Source organism: Ixodes scapularis, unplaced genomic scaffold, assembly GCF_016920785.2.
Source record: "Ixodes scapularis isolate PalLabHiFi unplaced genomic scaffold, ASM1692078v2 PGA_scaffold1__304_contigs__length_218370807, whole genome shotgun sequence".
In the NCBI taxonomy this organism is placed as follows: domain Eukaryota; kingdom Metazoa; phylum Arthropoda; class Arachnida; order Ixodida; family Ixodidae; genus Ixodes; species Ixodes scapularis.
Genome location: NW_024609846.1, coordinates 20,356,129 through 20,377,005, shown reverse-complemented (window position 1 = coordinate 20,377,005; position 20,877 = coordinate 20,356,129). Strand labels below are relative to the sequence as shown.

The window sequence follows — 20,877 nt, the reverse complement described above, 5'->3', positions numbered from 1 at the left end:
CTTAGACAGTTCTTGTTTTTTTAGAAGTGAACGTTTCGATATTGTTAGATTTTGGAGTATTGTTGGAACGGAGAGCCGAGGTTTTATATAACTTCGCTTTCCTCTTTTCTTGTGGGCGAGCAAGCTGCAGCTTGCAAACAAAATAGCAAAAAAAAAAAATGAATCTAGGTGTTAGGCGACCTGAAGAAAGGCTTTGAGCCTCTGAAGACTGCCAGGCGCTGCGCTTTATAAGTGCAAGTGATAATGTGATTTAGGTAATGCTCCTCTTACAAAATAAAATGAACAAATTTGTTTGGTGTTGATATTCCCACTTTTTTTTACGTGAATAAAAACGAAAATATGACGGATTAAACCATTCGCTTACCTATATATCTAATGCGATTACTTTACAATTGTTCTGTAAAATATGTAAATATTGCCTTACACAATTACTTATAAATATAATGAAATAGATGTAAGTTCGTTACTTGTAACGGGTTACGTAAACGTCCACATACAGAAATCACATGCACAAACCGAGCTCACAAAAACAAGTACATCAATGCTCGCTACACAAATCACTGGCTCTCTCGACAGTTTTTTTTTTTTTTTTACTTTCATACCTTCCTTTCTGAAAGCAGATTTACCTCAGTGATAATCGCAGCAATCAATAATTTTACAAAAAAAACTATTTTTTAAACTAAGGTTTTCTTTTCTCGACATTGATTTTAAATGGTACAAGGGATACATACTTTAGTAAATATAATATTCCCGCTGTAATAATTTGCGATGGCCAATGTAACTACCTGATCCTCTGAACTTCAGAGCCCTGTTGCCACCTTTTTGTATGGACAACTTAATGTAGCAATGAATCAACAGCTACAGAGCGGCAGCACGTCGTTGCACTACACGACTAAATATGGTTATAAGTAAATAATTTGTTGGGCGTAACATAACAAAATAAAAAAGTATATATCATTACCATTTTTGCACTAATTCGAAAATGCATAATATTATTCAAGATGATCCAAACGTATAGCATTTATTTTTTAGCTCTTTTGGGTTTTCTTAATTTAAGTTCACCGGAGGTCTTCTAGTTCCACGCAAAACAAACACGGTGTCTTTTTCCTGTTCGTCGTTATGTGCCATCGGTATTGTGTATCGTCGGTGCCTTCTGTGAGCTCGCCCGCTGTTCGCCCATAGGATTTTCACAATGTTTGTCCACCAAAAGTCGTCACAGCAAACCAAGAAATTGGTGGGCAACGTGTACGCATAAGTGAGTCACAGGGAACCTTGACCCTTTAAGGCCGGTTCTCACATGCAGCGAAGCGCTGATGTAGCGCTCCTCACGTGCCATCAGCTACTTATCGTATGCCATGAGCAACAGTTTTGACGGTGCGATACAAAGCTGGTGAACGCTGCCGTCAGCACGCGCTTAGCGCGAGGTTAGCGCTATGCTTGTAGCGCTCCGCTGCATGTGTGAACGGGCCTTTATTCTTCAAGGATACCGGCAGCGAGGCCACCGGCCTAAATGAGAAGGAATGGGCATTGCGCCCGCCGATCTCTGGGTTCTGCTAATAGAGGTTTCGCTATGCGTATTCTGAGCTGAGGTGCGCTAACACCCCCCCCCCCCCCTCCCCTCGTGCGCCTAGCGGAAACTCAACACTATCCAAGTAGAGTTTGACTTCGCGCCGCAGACTGCGCGTGCTCGTATTCTTGTATTTCGCTCCGCGCTGTGATTTTTCAGCAACAGAAGTGTTTCCCCATTTATGACCTCAAAGCAGCGCAGCGCTGATCAAATTCAAGGCATTACTTAAATTGTTGTCTTATATCTGTGTCGGTCGCAAGACAAATAAAATTCGACGTGATCTAACACGGTCTAAATTACCTTGTCATACTGTCCGAGCACCTCAGTCAAACCGTTGGCTTCAGTTTAAAAACGAATGAAACATTGGGAAACAGACGCCACTATGCTTGCATACTCGATCGGCGATCGAAACTCAGCGACCTCAACTGCCATTCTCATACGAAATGAGTAACAGGAGCAGATGCGTGTCAGTCACGCCAAAATCCAAACTGAAACCAAAACCAAGGAAGGCTCGTCCTAATTGGCGCGGTTATACAAACGTCAGTTCTGCCCCCCCCCCCCCCCCCCCCCCCCCCCCCCCCCCCCGCATAGCTTTCTCTCTTTGCCGCAGAGAGACGTCCCCGAGCATAGCCCATCATTTTCGTGGCGGTTTTGAAGTGAAGAGTTCTCGTTCGCGGCTTCGATCGGCGTTCAAGTAGCTCGCGGAACTACGCACTTCAAAAGAGCGCTGCGGCCTCCTCATTTTGCGACCCGGACGACCACTGTCAGCCAGAAAGTTCTGTGAAACTTCTAAGCTGTTGAAAGCCGGTCAGCGATACTCCCCACCTGTATTGGTCTTTAGGAGTTTGCCGGATATTTTTGAAAGTTCTAATTTATTTGTCTGTTCAGGATGCTTGCCCTTTTTGGTATTATCTTCCTCTGTGAGAACCAGAGAATACCAGGTCTCGTCGACGGCTCGGCCTTCGCAGCATGCCGACGAGGATAGTGAGCATCAAACAGTTCGCGACGCGGGCCATCCGATGTTCTTCGATGATTGATTCAGTATTTATTTATTTATTTATTTAGTATACCCTCAGGGCCAAAGGCATTAGAGAGGGGAGTGGTTACAATCAAGAAGAAATTACACAAACAGAGTGCAGCAAAAAGTGGTAATACAAATAAACAAAAAATGGCATATAATCATACAATGTTAGCTAAGGCGTTCTTGAAGTGATGGGAGTCTTCGATAGTGGCTATTGAAGCAGGAAGGCGATTCCACTCGTCAGATGTGCGTGGCAGAAATGACTGAAAGAAAGCGTTAGTTCTGGCTGGTGGAATTCCAACCTTATCAGCATGATCAAACCGAGATGAGATGTACTGAGGAGGTAAAATAAGTTCGTCGTGCAGATGTGAATGGTAAAACAATTTATGAAAGCGACTGAGACGAAAAGCTTTACGGCGAGATGCGAGAGATGGCAGGCTGAGGCTAGACTTCATTGAACTTATGCTCGCGGTTCGGTTATAGTTAGAAAGTATAAGACGAACATAATTATTTTGGACCATTTCGAGTGAGTTTATTAGGTTTTCTTGGCTGGGATCCCAAACTGACGCGGCGTATTCCAATTTAGAGCGAATTAGTGTGGTGCAAAGCAGTAGTTTTAATGACGAAGATGCTCGGGCAAAGTTACGTCGAAGGTATCCCAACATCCGGTTAGCATTATTAATCACGTATGTGGTATGGGCGGTCCAAGTCAGATCATGTGAAATATGAATGCCAAGATACTTGTATGAGGATACAGGGTCAAGGGGTATGTTATTAAGGCAGTATTTTGGCAATTGGCAAGGTTTTCTGGACACATGCATTAGTTTACACTTGTTAATATTTAATTCCATGCGCCATGCTTCGCACCAGACAGAGATAGCGTTAAGGTCAGATTGAAGGCAGATTATGTCATTATCGCAAGTTATTTCACAAAAAAGTACGCAGTCATCAGCAAACAAGTGAATGTGGGAGGAAACAGTTGACGCGAGATCATTAATGTAAATAAGAAAAAGAAGAGGACCAAGCACCGAGCCTTGCGGTACACCAGAGTGGACACTGCGCGGCTCGGATGTTAGATCGTTAGCTGAAACAAATTGTGAACGGTTAATAAGAAAGAATTCAAGCCACGTGAGAAGTTTGTGATCAAGGTTTAGTTGACGCAGTTTATAGAGCAGCAGCTTATGACAGACCTTATCGAATGCTTTGGAAAAATCTAAAAATATGCAATCTGCTGATGATGAGTGGTCGAGGATGATATTCATTTTATGCATGAAGCACACCAGTTGCGTTTCACAGGAGTAAGTTTTTCGAAAACCATGTTGCGCGAATGTAAAAAATGAATTCGATTCGAGAAAGTTAGGAAGATTGGAAAACAGAATATGTTCAAGAATTTTACAGGGGATACTGGTGAGTGATATGGGTCGGTAGTTGAGTGCAGAGGTCTTGTTACCTGATTTGTGGAGTGGAATCACCTTCCCGACTTTGCATTCCGCGGGTAGAAAACCATTGTCGAGTGACTGCTGAAAGATCTTTGTTAGTATGATAGAGGAATAAACACTTGTGTTTTTTAAGAATTTTGGATTAACTAGATCGCAACCAGGGGCAGAAGAAGGCTTTAATGATCTAAGTAGGTGTTCTACCCCAGCTGGCTCAATCAACATGGGAAACATTACTGCGTAATCGTACGAATGAACGAAGGGTAGAGAGGGATCCGCAGATTCTGAAAAGTTGCGTATAAAACATTCATTAAGAGTGGACGCGCACAGGTTAGATGGGATTACATTATCAGTATCGTCGATGAGGATTATTTTATTATCATCTTTCGGATTTATAACGCGCCAGAACTTTTTAGTGTCGGTTGTTAGCATTAAAGGTAACGTTTGCTGTTGAAATTCTTCCTTGGCTTTTTTTACTGCTGAGACATATTCGTCGGCAGCCTGTTTGTAAGGTATCCAGCGGTCATCATTTGAATATCGCTTGGCTGATTTAAAAAGACGTTTTTTTTTTTTTGTTTGACAAACGCTTGATGTGAAGATTGTACCATGGTGCGTTACGATTATGACGAACAGTATAAGTAGGGATGTATTTATTGGTTAGCTCGTTAACTTTCGCCAAATATAGATTCCAGTTAGCTTGTACGCTACGAAGATTGAAATCCTCCAAAAATATGTCAAGGAAAGCTGATAGTTCCTTATTGATAGCTTCAAAATTAGCTTTTTTATAGTTTCGAAAAGTTTTCGACTTTTTAGGAGCTAAAGGTCTCGACAGGTTAACGTGAAATGAAAGGAGGGCATGGTCGCTTAAACCAGGCAAATAAGTAATGTCCGAAATGAAATCAGATCTAGAGGACAATACGAGGTCAAGGGTGTTAGCTGCCGACTGGGTGATTCTCGTAGGCTGCTTGACAACTTGTGTAAATGAAAAAACAGAGCAAAAGTCTAAAAACTCCTTCGCTAGAGAGAAGACAGGGTGCATCAGGGGTGGTTCACTGTTCCATGTTATGTTCGGGATGTTAAAATCGCCAAGCAAAAATAAAGGCAACGTGGGAAAGCGCGATGAAACAATGTTTGTTGCGTCTTGAAGCTCATTCACAAATGTGGAGGAATAAGTGGGGGGACGATAACACGCACCAACAATTAATTTTTGATGAGTTAGCTCAATGAGAGCCCACACAATTTCAAGGTTACTGGAAATATGAATGCATTGCGATGGGAAGTCTTTGGAAATGGCCAGAAGGACGCCACCGCCCTGACGAAAGGTGCGGTCGCAACGATAAATGAAAAAAATATTAGCGCTCGAAAAAATTTCACAATCCCGAACATACGAGTGCAGCCACGTCTCGGTTAAAACTATTACGTCAGCATTGCAGGTGTCTATGGCAGAGGTTAAGGAATCGTGCTTGTTAACAATGCTGCGAACGTTAGAAAAAAGAAATGATACAGACGCTAAGTTTTGTCCACTGCCCCGCGCGTTTCCCTACGTGGTGGCACGTGCCGCGGTGCTTGGATGACGGTTCACTTGTACCAGTAGTGGCGCATGCTCGATTACGCTATCACTCAGCAGATGGTAGACGTAATGCTTGTTGTTGATGATAACTTTGTTGTAACGCAGCTGGAAGGTGGGTGCGCCCGGTTGGTTTTTCGCAAACGCGATTAGCTTCTTACGCGCGTGTCGCGTGGCGGGCGAGAAGTCTTCACTGACCGTTACGTTTGTTGCTTTCAATTTTGTACGCGCGGAAAGTATATTCCCCTTTATTTTATAACTTGAAAATTTGACTATGATAGGACGGCATTTACTCGGCGAGTGGGTACCGAGACGATGAGCCCGTTCGATTACATTGTCAGGTAGGACGTCAAATAGGCATGTTAAACCGCTTTTTATCTTCGCCTCAGACTGTTCCCATGACTCATGAGAATCAGGAATACCCCAAAAAAGCAGGTTGTCTCGCCGTGATTGGTCCTCCAGCTCATCGAGGCGTGATTGCAAAAGGTTCTGCTGAGTGGTCATGGTCTCCACTGAACCATGGAAGCTGGACATATTTTGGCCAAAATCGTCAAAGGCGTTAGTTTTTTCTTCAACGGCATCTAGTCGTTGCTGAATGCAGCCAATTTTGGTTTCAATATTTTTTTGGCCAGCCTTAATTGACTTTACGTCCGCAACCAACTCAGCTTGACTCTTTGCAGATTGCACTGAGCGCGCGTGAAGGTCTTTCAGAAGGTGAAAAAGAACAGCCATTTGTTCTGAGGGCTCATCAGGCAACGAATCTAACTCAAGCAAAGCCTCAGAACGGGTGACGGGTCCCGGGTTCATCTCTACGTCCCCAGAGCACAGTAACAATAACATCATTGAGTAACATTCGCCTAGAGTTTCACACATGACCCGTGGGCACGGGAGCAGAAATAAAAAACGGTTGTCGTTTTTTTTAGCGAAAAGTGGAAAGCATTTACAAACCTGCGAAATGCAAAAGCAGGGCATGTGAGCCATGCTGTCGTTGTTGCTGCTTCCGTGCCCACTGAAGAAACGGTCGGTCTTCTGACAGTTTAAATTGGCTGCAGGAATTGATGTCGCTGTCGTTGATGCCGTCGTAGTGAAAAGGGGCTGATCCAGACGCGGCAAGTCCGAAAACGCACCGCTGACGGAGCACTGGTATCCACCACAATCTGGTGATTGCAGAAAAAGCGCCGGGTAGCTTGCTGACGCGTTCGTGCAGGGCGATGACCACAGCAAGAGGAGCGCCAGGAATGCCTGCGAAATGCAAAAGCAGGGCATGTGAGCCATGCTGTCGTTGTTGCTGCTTCCGTGCCCACTCAGTAGAGATAATCTTCGAAATGTTTTCCCACCTATGTTTTCTTTCGTCGCAACACATAGCTGTTGGGTCCAGGGTTAATTGGGGAACAAATAAATCCCTTTTTTTCATGCAAAAAAAAAACACTTTTTATAAAAATCCCTAAAATAAACCGCATTCCGTCCCAATGCCGTGAAGTCGACTCTATATATTGGATCTGCCGTGTTATCTGAGATCTTTCTTAAATAAACCTTGTTTCGGGTCACGCGGCACCGTACGGTACGTGCAACATATTGTTCGATTGATGAGACTTGTAGGATGTTATGTTGTGACCGAGAAATACCAATGACTCTCGGTTTTCTTGAGTGGAAAAATATTTTCGGCAGTTGATAGCTTTGTAGGTCGACACGGCTGAGTGTAGGGCATCTTGAAAATCTGCATAAAATACAACAAATATTCCACCTGTCTTTGATTTTGTACAGGGCGACCAAAAATAGCTTTCATTTGTTTTGTTTTTCAAGGACTTATACATTGCTTTTCTTTAAGCATGGAAAAATTGTATTCGCCAGAAGACACAAACAATGAAATAAAACGGATCAATTTGGCCACAACCAGTGTCCGGAATTTCGCTTACGCAGGCTGCTACTCCTTTTTGAAGAACTCACAGCCCAGCGCAGTCGGCCAACACAGACCTACTCTCTCAAACCCGGGAGCACGCGGTGTAAACCACTGTATTCGAAAATTTCGCTAGAAAGGCCAATAGAATTGAGTGCGCAGACACATAAAGTCGTAATAGAGAGCTTTCGATGATTTATCCCATACCTAGAATACCCCTGATAACGACCAGTTGCTTGGGAAAAAACAGCAACGGTGTATCGGGCATTGCTGTCGGAGTCATCGGAACGATCTACTAAAACTCTCTAATGATCACTTTCCCGATTTGCTTAACTTGTATGGCAACCGAATTTAATGTCCGTGGAATATTTGAGGTGAAAGAGCTAGTGAAAAAGCAGTAATGGCCATAGATGCAGCTACAACTCGCTTTTTGTTAGACTGTAGAACTATAATTTTTTCGGTATGCAAAGAAGAACAGTCCCTGTTTCGCGATGAGTTTTAATGCATTACAGAAAACGACTCCCTGCTTCTTTATCCTGGCACTTTACGACCTTAAACCCAAAACTATCCCTGCCTTATCTCAGGTAGGATACACTCTGCAACGATGTTGCCAATTTGTAGAAAACAAAATTGTGCATTCCAAAATCGAATATTAAAGAAGTGCACACATTCACTTTTTTTGCAATCACGCTTTTCAACGCAAATTGTGTGTTTGAATGTGCACTCGCCAACTGAATGGTTACAGAGTCTGCAAGTCTAGCACGCACAGACGAAAATGATACGCAGTATAAGTGCGGAAAGCGCCAAAAAGTAAAACATATTTCTGCAAGAATCATCAATGGTACCGAGGCTCTCCCGGAACACTGGCCCTGGATGGTCGCAATCTATAATTCAAACGATACCTTTGTATGCGGAGGGGTCTTAATTGGCGAGGAACATATAGTAACGGCAACACATTGTTTTCGGTAAGTGATTTTTCTTTTCAAATTTAATGTAAATATGTATTTTTATTTGTTTTCATATAATACTTATTTGCTGTCTCGCATATTCCTAGTCCGTTCTTCGTTAGTTTGAAGGGTTATTCAGCCACTCCTTGTGCAGTGCGGTTTGAGGCATGAAGCAACACACGCGTTTCTGCTTTTTGCAGCGTGAAATTCGCATTTGATGGCGGCACATAATTAGACAAGACACCCGATAATCAAATTTTATTTAAAGTTTAAACAATTATCGTGTGTCAGGCATTCCGTTTACACGTGGTGAGAAAATTGGACTTTGAACTCCAATATGAATTTCTAACTTGAGGCCAATAAACGATATTGTACCTGTCGAAGGGGTAGAACGCAGGTTCTGTCTCAGATCTATTAACTAAATTTGTATATGATTTGTAAATGTAAAACTAAAAAAAATGGTTGTGTGCAACCATTGTTTTCTCTAGCGGTATTTATGTTTACCGCCCACCCTGCTTGGACCTCGAAAGATCCACAGTATGTACAAAAAAAAATAAATAGATAAATAAAACTTACTAAATTCGGTAAAAGTAACTGTCTCTGCTTTTTCTTTATGATTAAAGAAACCAAGGCGCTCATGAGTTTTCAGTTCGTCTTGGAACCACACTCAGAACCGATGTTTCTCAATGTAACACTCCACAAGATTCTAATATACAAGAAAAGAAAACCAGAAATGCGGAAGTATCTCCAAAATTAGATCAAGAATACAATGAGGATTCTGAAAGCCAGGTGATCTGTGTTGAAGTTGAAAGCATCTGCACCCCTATACAAGACAACTGTCACCTTTTCATGGTACGTAAAGAGCAACGGTCCTTACACCTTTAAATGTTGTGCATCATGCGTTTTTCTGTATTACTTTCACAGAAAGACATTGCTGTTGTAAAATTAAAAACAAAAGTCAACTACACTGACTATATTCAGCCAATCTGCCTTCCTAAAAACTGTGTCGATCCCCCTGCAAGCAGTGCATCCTATGTTGCTGGCTGGGGACAGATATACGGTAAATGGCCTGATTTTAATATTTACTACAGACGCGATTCATTATAAAATACAACTCCGCAACTTTTAATGATTTCGTAATTTATTTATTAAACTGGTAATTAAAAAGCTATTCTTATGCGTTCTGTGACATATAGCTTATACGTTGATCAGACTGTGGTTGGTGTTTCACACATGCTGGCATACCAATAAGCCCCTGGAATGTACAATCATTCATATGGCCTTTATTAATATTTCAAATAAATATTTGTTTTACTCCCAGAGTATATCAGTCTAGATGAATATGAAGATTATTTTGAAGTCGAAGACGAAATAGACGACCCTGAGATTCAGAAACCCATAAACAAAACATCAAGAGAAGTAGTTAGCGCCGAATCACAAACGGAACCAGGAGGATTCGGTTGGTTTCGAGGCGCAAACACACTGATGGCACGAAAATTAGATCTCATGGATCAAAATCAATGTTCTGCCCAAATGAAAAACGAAGTTCCTGGCTACATCATTTGCACGAATGGAGGAGAATGTCGTGTGAGTACAGAAAACCCTTGAACTGTGCTTCCTATAACACTCAAATATCATATAATAAATGTTATTTCTTCTTGCATCGAAGTTTATAAAGCCTGCAGTTCATTTTAGTGTAACCCTTTAGTCCTAAATGTTTGTCCAGCCGATCGTCCGTCCGTTCGTGTCATTATTTCACCGCCGTTTAGCGAGGAAATCGACGTTGCCTGTCCTCTCACGTTAAAAAAAAAATTAGTTCCTCCGCTAAATTGAGCAGGAAAATCGGAATTACGTTACCTGAGCACCAATCTAGTTTTTTAGTTAAATATGAAAACAAAATTGATGTCGAGTGATTTAAAAACCGATTTAAAGATATTGCAATTGTTAAAGAAGAAAATTACATCACGTGACTTGTCAGGTGGTCTTCACGGTAATATAGATTTCCCGCTAAATTTAACACGAAAATATTTGTTTCCCCGCTAAATTTAGCAAGGAAATATCTGTCACGAGACCTTTACACCAATTAATTTTTTCTCTAACTTTACGGAGGAAATGATTCAGCATTGATTCTCCTTCTCTCCCGAAAGGCTTTGACGTTTTCTTATCAAACTGAGACGAGTGTATCTTAAATAGTGTATCCCATGCATTGCAGGAGTTTGGAAGTAAATGCCGCTCTGTTCATCTGGTGAAAAACTAAGTTTGTCTCAAGCATCTTGATTGGTCTAGAAGTTTTGAAGGATATTTATATTTATCTGAGGCATCTTCAATTTGCTTGTGTGACTTAAACTACGTTATCAACATGATATGGCAACTTGATTGCACATCAATACATTTTACTCAAAGAAAGGACACGTTCTGGGCCATAATCGGCGTTACCTTTCTTAACGAGCTCTGGAGATCGAAAAGACATATCTCCTCCATATGCACGTGAAACCCACCACGATCACCTATATCCCTGTACGTACATTCAATCCGCCGGCGAGCAAGAGCAATCCAACTAGTAGCGAAGGGATAAATACTTTTTACTATAGATATTATTAATTACAGGCAGTGAGGAATATCGTCCAGTCGTGATATTCGGCCCGGTGAACAAATAAACGCTCTGTAGATGGACATTCCGCCGCAGATAAACGAAAACATGGCGGAGTATTGTTCGAGACACACGATTAAGCATGAGCTTTGAGAACTGCTGCGGGTCGAATAACATGAAAATACATGCAGAGCAACGCTGGACGCGGGTGCGCCAGAGCGAAATCGAAAAAGATGACCGCGGGAGGGTGCACATTTGGCCTAGACGCCGCGGGAGCATTAGATGAGGCGTGGGTGGGTAGCGGTTCGCTGTACGATGCAAGGCGGACGCTGCCGTTAGTGGCGCTGTCAATCAGCTTCGAAACCAGAGCTGCGCGCCAGATTTAGGTAATAATAATAATAATAGCTTCTTCGCAGATCCGAATCAAGGCACAAAAAAAAACCGTCGCACCAATGCACTTTTGTGCTTGTGCGTGAGAACGGGCAGTCCATTCAAATTATCTTTTTACGGGGGTACTCGGTTTTCAAAATCGTACAAACATTTTCTTCAAAAACTATTCAGTGTTGAGGCACAAGAGAAACAAAACGAAGACAAAATGTGTTCGTTACACTTTAGATATCACGTACAATTACTAGGGAAATTGCAGTGTGGCCAATTTGCCAAATACTCACAAACAACAAAAAAAACAGTCATAATTCCAACAAACGACAAAACGAGGATGAGGTATCCCAATTGGAAATACACAATGGCGACTAATTAACCAACGCGCTTTGTCAAGGTATCTGGTGGAAATCTACAAGTAACTCTAATACTGTACTTAGGGAATTGGAGAACGCATGAAGATTTCGCTTCATTTTTAATCTTGTACTAGGCCAAGGTACGCAGGAGAGTATAAAAAAAGAGCTCGGGAGAACGACTAGTTAAGCTTCAGTTTCCTGTATACACCATTTCCTAGTTTCCTTTTTTCACAGATTTTAAGGAGTGGAGGGTGTGAAATTTTTAAGGAAGTTGGTTGACATATGCAAGCACATAAAATATGCGGAGCGTAGTTCCATAGTTAGTCTACATTTTTGGTATTTGAAGCTTTTCCGCGTTTCTCAGTTGCCTTTCTTTGATGGTGTTTATTTTGAATTCGAATGTGAAGTAATGATTCGATAGATTCACAAATTTGCGCAGTTTATTCACTTTCAATAGGTCAGGTTCTGACAGGTGATCTTCAAACACCATATTTTCAAGTTTTGCTTCATAGGCGATGTTCCGCACCATCCTTTTTATTAACTTAGTTATTCTTTGTGTTCTGAAGTCAAGATCCATAAATAATAATTCCATATCTTAGTTTTGACTCTGCTAACATTTGCTAAATTAATCGTCATAGCCAAATGTCCGCGGGCTTCCGCAATCTGTATAAGTAGGATGATATTGTTTGTAAGTGATTTATTAGATGATCTTCATGAAAATTTAACGATAGATGCTCGTCAAATTACGTGCCTAGATATTTAGTGTTTGTGGTAAATGAAAATGGGGCGTACAGTTGCGCTGATTGCATTGAGTTGTATGTAAAAAGGGTAGTTTTTTAGGGTTAGCACCCCTTTGGTGCGTTCGAAGGCACATAAGGTGTGTTTTTTTTCATTGTTGTCAAATATAGAGTTTTCAGAAAGCTAGTTCATTATATTATTGAAATCAATTTGCGGGCTTTTGACGGTATTATATTAATTTTTATTTGCCAGGACTAATGCTGTATCGTCAGCGTATTGATAGAGGTTAGATTTTAGAGGGAGTTCGGCAAGACCGTTCATGTAGATGTTAAAAAAAGCATAGGGTCTATAACAGATCCCTGAGCCACACCACAAGTTGTGTGCACAGAGTCATTGAAGCATTTTTCTTTCCTAGCTCGTTGCGTCTGTTTGGAAAAGTAATTTTTAAACAAATCTACAAAGTTCGTCTGAAAGCCAACGTTTTCATTGTTATGTCGTAATATAGAATAGTCAATTGTGTCGAATGCTTTTGCCAGGTCAAGAAGTATTGGAAGTACTACTACATCATTAAAATCGATTTTTAGTTCATGTAATATTTCACGGCTTCACTTAAAAACGTAGTACAAAATGTTTGCCGAAAGCCTTACGGTGTGGGGTGTTGGTAATTAGTGAATATTGCTAACAAAAGTGGGTCATGATTTTTAAAACAACTCTTTCCTTTACCTTCGCGATGACGGACATTAGTGCGGTGGGCCTGCAGTTGCCTAATTCATTTTTCCCTCATTTGTTTTATAAACACGTCCGGCTCTCGCAACCTGAAGGTTATCGGGTATAATACCGCCAGCAAAGCATGTTTTAAGTTGTTATAGTTCACTTTTATGTCTGATGGTCTTAGTTGATCCTATCCCGCTGGTTCTATGATTGGAATACTGTTAATTATATTATTCTTGATCTGTATTTGTCATTTCTGGTATCGGTATGCCGAGTAATGTACATTCGACAGTGGCATTCCAGTGTCTGTGTATTGTTTACTGGCTCGTGCAAATTTTGTACAACTTTAGTGATGTTGTTATTGAAGTTGTTACTGAGAATATAGTAATCGGTTACTCCAACGTTTTTCTTAATACATTCCTGAATCCTGTCTTCAGATGGTTTTTCCATCATTTGATTCACAATATTCCGCGTTTTCCTTAGGTTTTTCCTACAATTCTGGAGTTGCGTCACAATGAATATCTTTTTTGCGAGTCTAATCTTCTCCGTCACGCAATTCCGTACCTGCCTGAACTCCTCCTTTAGTGTTGCATCTTTGGAGTTTTGCTTATATCTATTCCGAGATATATTTTTTTCATAACTTAGTTCTAGTATTTTGTCATTAATCCAGACAGCCCCGGCTTCCGCTGTTCCAGTCTGATTGTTTTAACAGAGCTGTCATATATTCCTTTGAATATGGATATCTCTCTTTTGAAAAGGTTTAGGTCGTCTAGGTTATACATTTTATTACAGCTGTCTATTTTTTTGTTATCCAGAATGTCCTTGAATCGTTTTCCCGACGGGCTTTTAGTTTCGGCCTCACGCATAATTTTAGAGCGACAAAGTAGTGATCTGCTACTTTTTTTTCATTATTGCCGCTATAAAATGTTCGGTACAAGTACGCAATATTTAATGCTCGATACAAGTTTTTGTCACTTTATCACCTAGGTATTCTTCACGTGTATAGCCATCAATCATATTCCCCAATTCGAAGTTTTACAATACATCAAGATTTTCTTTTACTCCGGTTTTGCTGCGGCACATGACATCGATGTTGAAAACGCCTGCTATTACGACATGGTCATTGTGATTAAAAGTATTCAAGAGTTTTATGAACTCATAGGAGAATAAGTTTCGTTTACCACTGGGTGGTCCATAGAACGCAGCCATCGTAAATGACACTTCAGGCCTACGAACAGTAAAGACAAGAACTTCTGCATGATATATAAACACCTCCGCACGGTCCGAAAAACAATCAATTTTATGTAAGCTACTATTCTTCCTTCTTTCTGCCATCTAGATGTATTGAAATTGAAAAGAATTTATCTATATGAAATGGTAAGGGTTATTTTAGCCCCCATGTTTTCTTCAGTCAGTAATATTTCATCGATATCTTCGAGCGAACTAGCAAGGTATACGTTAGGTTCATCCCAATGTTTTTTAATGCTTCTGATGTTAATTTGAACGACATGCAGGAGCTGTACTTCCTCCTATCCTCTTTTGCTAATATATTTTTTTTACATATCTATTCCAGTCGTTAAGTATGCTACACGTGGCCATTTTATCGAATTTTGTTCAGGTCATCTTCCTTGTCGATACGTATCACTGCCGATCCTTCGCTTTGCCTGACCAGTATTTTTCCATTTTTCATTCAAACAAAGCTGTAGCCCCCTTTGCTTGCACATTGCTTTGCGTTCCTGAACAACCATTTCTTCAGCTTTGTCAACTTCTCATTGATGAAGATATGATTCACTGTTAGCGCTTTGCACTTGGTGACTTACCGGTCTCTTTCCGATCTTTCGTTGAACGGGACAATGATCGAAGCATTCTTATAATCTCTCGCTCTTAGTCTGTGCGTGGCCTCGACCTCATCTGGATCTGGGAAAGGTAGGTCTACCCTCGTTGCTAGATTTTCCAGAATTGTTGACAGCTCTTCGTGTACGTTTGGGACAATCCCATGGATGGCAATGTTTCTCCTTGGTTCATATTGGTTCATATTTTCAACTGCCCACTCTAGGTCTTTTATTCGGGCATCATTGTCAAATGTAAGCTGTTGGATCTCCTTTGTTTTTTTCCTGAGGTCGTTCGTGACAGTTGTTAGTGAGGCGATTAGTTTTAGCAAATCGTCGTACTGTTTAGATAGCAAGTTCGCCGATTTTTAATAGATTCAATGGTTTTCTCCTGATCATCCAGTTTTTTTTATTTTAGTGTCGTGTTGCACAGACTACAGATTCAGCTTCTTTTCGATGTTTTCAATCGTAGTCAAAACCGCGGTCATCTTTTTGTTTTTCTGCACTTTTTGCGCCAGTATAGCCGCTTGTCCGTGTTCCGAACTTTCGGCAGTGTCCTGAACAATCTGGTCATCTCCGTGCTGTTCTTGACGTTGGGTGTTCAGTTTACAGGTTGTACAGAGCCAAGTCAGCCGATTTGCCGCTTTTTCGGCTTTTTATGTGACGCCCGAGAACTTCCCAATATGGTAGAGGCTGTTGCATTTTGTGCATTTTAACACTTGACTATCATCCATCACTTCTTTCATACATGCTAAGCAAACATACTTAGATTGTGGAAACCAGCTGAACTTACAGAAAAGGGTGAGGAGAGAAAGGAGAAAAGGCATCCGATCGCTGGACTACCAACTATTTATTAACCCTCGGCTTCTTCTTCTACTTGTCTGGTGGCTGTCCTTTTCACGTAGAAGAAGAAGCCGAGGGTTAATAAATAGTTGGTAGTCCAGCGATCGGATGCCTTTTCTCCTCTCTCTCCTCATTCTTTTCTGTAAGTTCAGCTGGTTTCCACAATCTAAGTATGTACAACCAACTAGCTCAGCTCCTTCCCATTGTAAGCAAACATTTTCTTTGGTATAAAAAATGGCTCAGTACGGGAGAGCGCAGTCCAGCGAAGTGTGCGGTGCGAAAAGAAAGAAGAAAAAAAGAAGCACCCACCTGAGGAGCAGAAAGAAAATGTTACGTTCCGCTCAGTCACTCCGCCGGACTGCGTAGGTTCCCAATCCGCTGTTTGCTCATAAGCGCTATATCCCGCGTTGTCTGATAGGCGTTCCGGGTTATCTGCTTTGTGTCTTCCTGGTCGGGCGGGGTGTCGTACGGGTGTGGTGATGTTGCAGCCACAGTGAATCGCCTGGCCTGCTTTCTTTGTTTTTCTGGGCAGCAACAAGGGAAACACGGCTCCTATACTTATCATACATCCTCTCCGATACTGCTGTGAGATTACAGATCCCCAAGGCACACGCTCCCCACAATTAAATTCTTTATCTAGTCGTGTAACAGCAGCGATTGGACAGAAACCGCAACCCAAATGTCTGCTAAGGTTTCGATGGTAGCCGGTCCCATGTTCAAGTGATCATGGTGTGCTCCTGTCTATTCGATGAACTCTATTCAACAAACGTCGCCCATGGGCGACGTTGCCCATGGTGCCAAACGTTGCCCATGTTTATCGCGCGTTCCTTTTGGCAACGTCAACCAGCTCTGAAAAGGAAAGTTTCAAAGAAATAGTTCCTAAGATTACACCGCGATAAACATACTTTTGCCTCTGTAGAATTATTTGTGAGTTCGGCTGCGTTTCATTTGTGAAACATGTTTGTGTGAAATGCTGGACACTTTAACTCAATATTGTTTTGTGACCACAATAATCAGACCGCACTCTCATTGCGTTACTAAGGGAAACCCGTAGTTATTCACTGAAAGCACCCGCTAATGAAAGAGTTAGCACCATGGATGAGCTGTATATTTTTTTCGCTTGCATATCTCATAAAACAAAGTACCATGACGTCTTGTTATGTCCAGAAGTGCGCCTTGCTTGCGATCTAGATGGTAACGTTCTTGTACGCTCAGTTAGATTCTACACTGTTCTGCACGACTAAATTTACGAGCTTATTCTTTTCCAAAACTTTGTAGAACAGCTCCCCATTAGAAATACTAGAAACGTACTTATCTGAAAAAGTTTTTACATCCTCTTGTTTATGTTTTATTGCTATCAAGGGAACTATTTGGAGAGCCAACATTTGTGCAGCTTAGTATGTATCAATGTCGTTAAGGTTGAGTCTCAGTGCTGTGTCTACGAATATCAAGGCTCGTCAATATATTGAAAGTTTATGTGAATAACGGCGGATATGTACTGCTCTTACAATAGAAGCATTGAGAGATATAACCATATCCGACCTTTGTGGTCAACAAGAGAATTTCTCAAATAGATGCTTTCAATTTACAAGCAACACCTTGATGTCTGTTATTTTGTTCGTTCTGGGTATTTGTGTCTCTTACAGTAGAACGTTGGAATCATTAACGCTTATGCGGAACAACATGAAAACCTGCAAAACGCTGTAACATTAGCAGTAGTACTGCTAGTAAATCACGCGGAGAAACGTGTTAGGTTTCATAAACACATATTTCGAATCTTTCTGTTTAGTATAAAACATCGAATTCTGTCTAATAATTTCTTACGCTTTATTTTCAGGGAGACAGCGGAGGACCCTTGATGTACGAAGATAACGGTCGGTGGACTCTTATTGGTGTGGTTTCTGACGGGCCAGATAACTGCCTTTACCCGGAGAGACCTTCACTCTTTGTGAAGGTCTCGCACTTCGTGGACTCGCTTATTTCGAAATTTATAGAGCATGGAAGTCATAGTGACAAAAATGCCACGTGTGCTACGGAGGATGCCCGTAAAGAGTGTGTAAAGAGGTTCTTTCAGTTCTACAACCAGTCTGTAGAACCATAAGACTTCCTGAAGGATAACCTTCGAGTTAATAAAAAATTTAAGAAAAAATGTTTACGCCTATGTACAGTTTTATTTGCCTACATTTATGATCTTACATGCTTCGTGCAAATATGCCGGATTGCTCTCGATGAACACTGGTAATGAAAATACGGTGAGTGAGCAGGAAAGCTGGTGGAGGTGGCCTCTACTGTTACTTTTTCTACCACTATCAACTGAATTTTCTTCGTCTCGCGCAGTCACCGGTTAAATTCATAATGAAAACTGTCTTTGCTTCGGCTATACTCGTGCTCAAAATGCAATGAAATAACCTTTTTCTTTTGTTTTTAGCAAGAATTTTTTTTTTCGTAGTTTCGAGATGACATTTCTGGTCACTGAAGTGATATTTCCTTTCCCTGCAGAGTTATTCCGAACACTCCTTGGAAATACCATTAGCTAGTTGACTAAACTAAAATGTTCAGAAATGCTTCTCTTAAAAATCATAATTCGCGGGATGCAGCACTTATCGGAGCGATCGATTAAATTTGTTTAAAAGGCAGTAAACGTCACGTAACATTATGTTGTCAGGGCGGTCTGCCATGTGATACCATATAATTAACGGTCTTCGCGTCACGTGACGTGGTCGCGAGACGCCTTTACGTCACGCGAACTTACGTCACGCGACATGGACATGTGACCTGACATCACTCTACGCCGTCACGTTTCGTGAATTTCGGACATCAATTCGTTGTCTTCGTAATACCGTAGCATCACGTGACCTGGTAGAAGTAACAAAGATGTGCAGGCCAGCTAGTGAACTTTTAAAGGCGATAGGAGGTCTCCACAGCGGCGAAGCGCGGACGTGACCAGTTGGGGTACCCATGTGAAACCGCAGTGGGTCCCACCTCGGCTCTGCAGGGTCGAAATTTACGAAGATGGGGGCTCCATTGCAGCAAAACGAGGGACATGCACAGCTTAGACTATCCATTTAAAACCCCCGTAGGCCCTACCTCGCCCCCGCGGGGGCGAAGTTGCCACAATGCTGGATCAACGGCGGCAAAACGTGGGCGTTCTCGAGTTGGGCTATCATGTAAAATCCCTGTGGGTCCCACCTCGGCATTGCGGCAGCCAAATTAGCGACAGTGTGGGCTTCAGGGCGGCAAAGCGTTGGCGTGCACCCGACTAGGGCTCCCCATGTAAAGCCGCCGTGGGTCCTACCTAGACTGTGCGTGGATCATGTTAGAAATGGTGCGGGCTCCACATGGCAAAGTATATGGGTATTATCGACCTGAGCTGCATAACTAAAAGCGTCGTGTGTCCCAACTGGTCTCTGCGCGGGCCATGGTAGCAATGGCGGGGGGGGGGGGGGGGGGGGGGCTCCGTAGTGGCAAAGCTTGGGCATATCCGACTTGCTTGGTCTACCAATGCAAAAACTCCCTGGGTCGCACGTGGACCGTGCATACCCCACGTTAGCGATGGTGCGGGCTCTATGGGGGCAAAGTGTAGCATACCGAACTTGGACGGCCTAAGTAAAACCCCCATCGGTCCCACCACAGCTGTTCAGGAGCCAAGTTAGCAATGATGTGGGCGCCACTGTGGCAAAACGTGGGCGTATGCCCAACTTGAACCGCCCGTGCAATGCCACCGTGGGTCCCACCTTTGTTATGCGGAGGCAGAGTTAGCAGAAATGTATGCTTCTAGCCCATTGGCAGTGCAGATTGGGCATGTCCTATCTGCACTGCCGATGCGATGCGCCCGTGGGTTCCACTTCGGCTATGAAAGGGGGGGGGGGGGGGTGGAGGGCAGAGATATTTCAAAAGTGGGCTCTACGGGAGCATGCGCAACTTGGGGTGCCCATGCAATTCCCCCTGCGTCCTACCTCGATTATAGGGGGCACGGTTAGCAGAGATGTGAGCTTCAAGGGGGCAAAGCGTGGGCATGCCTAACTTGGTCTACTTGTACAACTCCCAATTGCTAATATTAAAAATATTTGCTGAACGTTGTATATATTCATCATAGCAGATTGGCTTACTATTATACCAAATCACTTAGGATTGTAATTTCAAGCCTGAGTGAGTAATTTTATGCTTGCTAAACGTTAGTAATAACTTACTACTTGGCCTGTATAGACGAGTGTCCGAAATCCTTGCCCCCAACGACAAATATGTGGTTATAATAATCTTAAACGCAGGCTCTTGTAAAAAAAAAAGGGGCCACGCATTCAACAACATTTATGATTGTTACAGCACTATCTGCATGGATGTTTTTCTTGGAGCTTCGTGACTATGCTTGTTTATACGTTCTTGAACCACTATATGTGTGAAGGTTTCAAATGAAACGGAGTCTTCCAAAACCGTAGCCCCCTGCTTTTCCATTGCATGGGCAAAAACAAACGTGCCGGCGCCCACGAAACAGAGCAGACACTGGTCTGTGTTGAGAAGGCCATTTTACGTGGGGTGGATTTTTTTACGGATTTTTATATTTAAAAGTGAATTCAAAACACGCTCGTCATAATGTCGTATCTCTTTTTAATTTCGGTGCCTTTAGATAGATCAAGCTGGCTATCTATCTGGCGTGCCTTCCTGGCAGTATTTTATATTAAAATGTACACAGGATGTTTTTTTTTTTTCTATTTTGTGCACTTGAATTGCCCAATCTTTATGAGCTTGCTTCAAGACGTTCATTAATCTACAAAAAATTGTATTATTTTGGTCAGCAATCGTACCCGCAAGGGGGCATATGTAAAAGCCGGTGCTTGGGGACTAGCCTCACCGCGGACCCCAGCCACGTGGGCTCTACTCGCACGTAGGGAGCACCTGCTTTAGTAGGTGCTTGGTGAGTGGCGTTACGACGAACCCCGAGCCATGCTGGTTTCGCCCACCCACGCCTGGTTGAGCGTGACTTAACCCCTGTCCGG

General features: G+C 42.3%; 1 protein-coding gene across 1 annotated transcript in view; it reads left to right on the top strand.

The window, feature by feature from the left end:
* Positions 1-17,984, top strand: part of LOC115322537 (enteropeptidase-like) — a 45,562-nt gene extending 27,578 nt beyond the window's left edge. The window contains exons 2-6 of the mRNA XM_029982901.3: positions 8,234-8,453; positions 9,059-9,287; positions 9,360-9,495; positions 9,757-10,022; positions 17,721-17,984. Of these exons, the coding sequence (XP_029838761.2) occupies positions 8,234-8,453; positions 9,059-9,287; positions 9,360-9,495; positions 9,757-10,022; positions 17,721-17,984 (1,115 nt within the window). The remainder of the gene's footprint in view (positions 1-8,233; positions 8,454-9,058; positions 9,288-9,359; positions 9,496-9,756; positions 10,023-17,720) is intronic.
* The last annotated feature ends 2,893 nt before the right edge of the window (positions 17,985-20,877 follow it).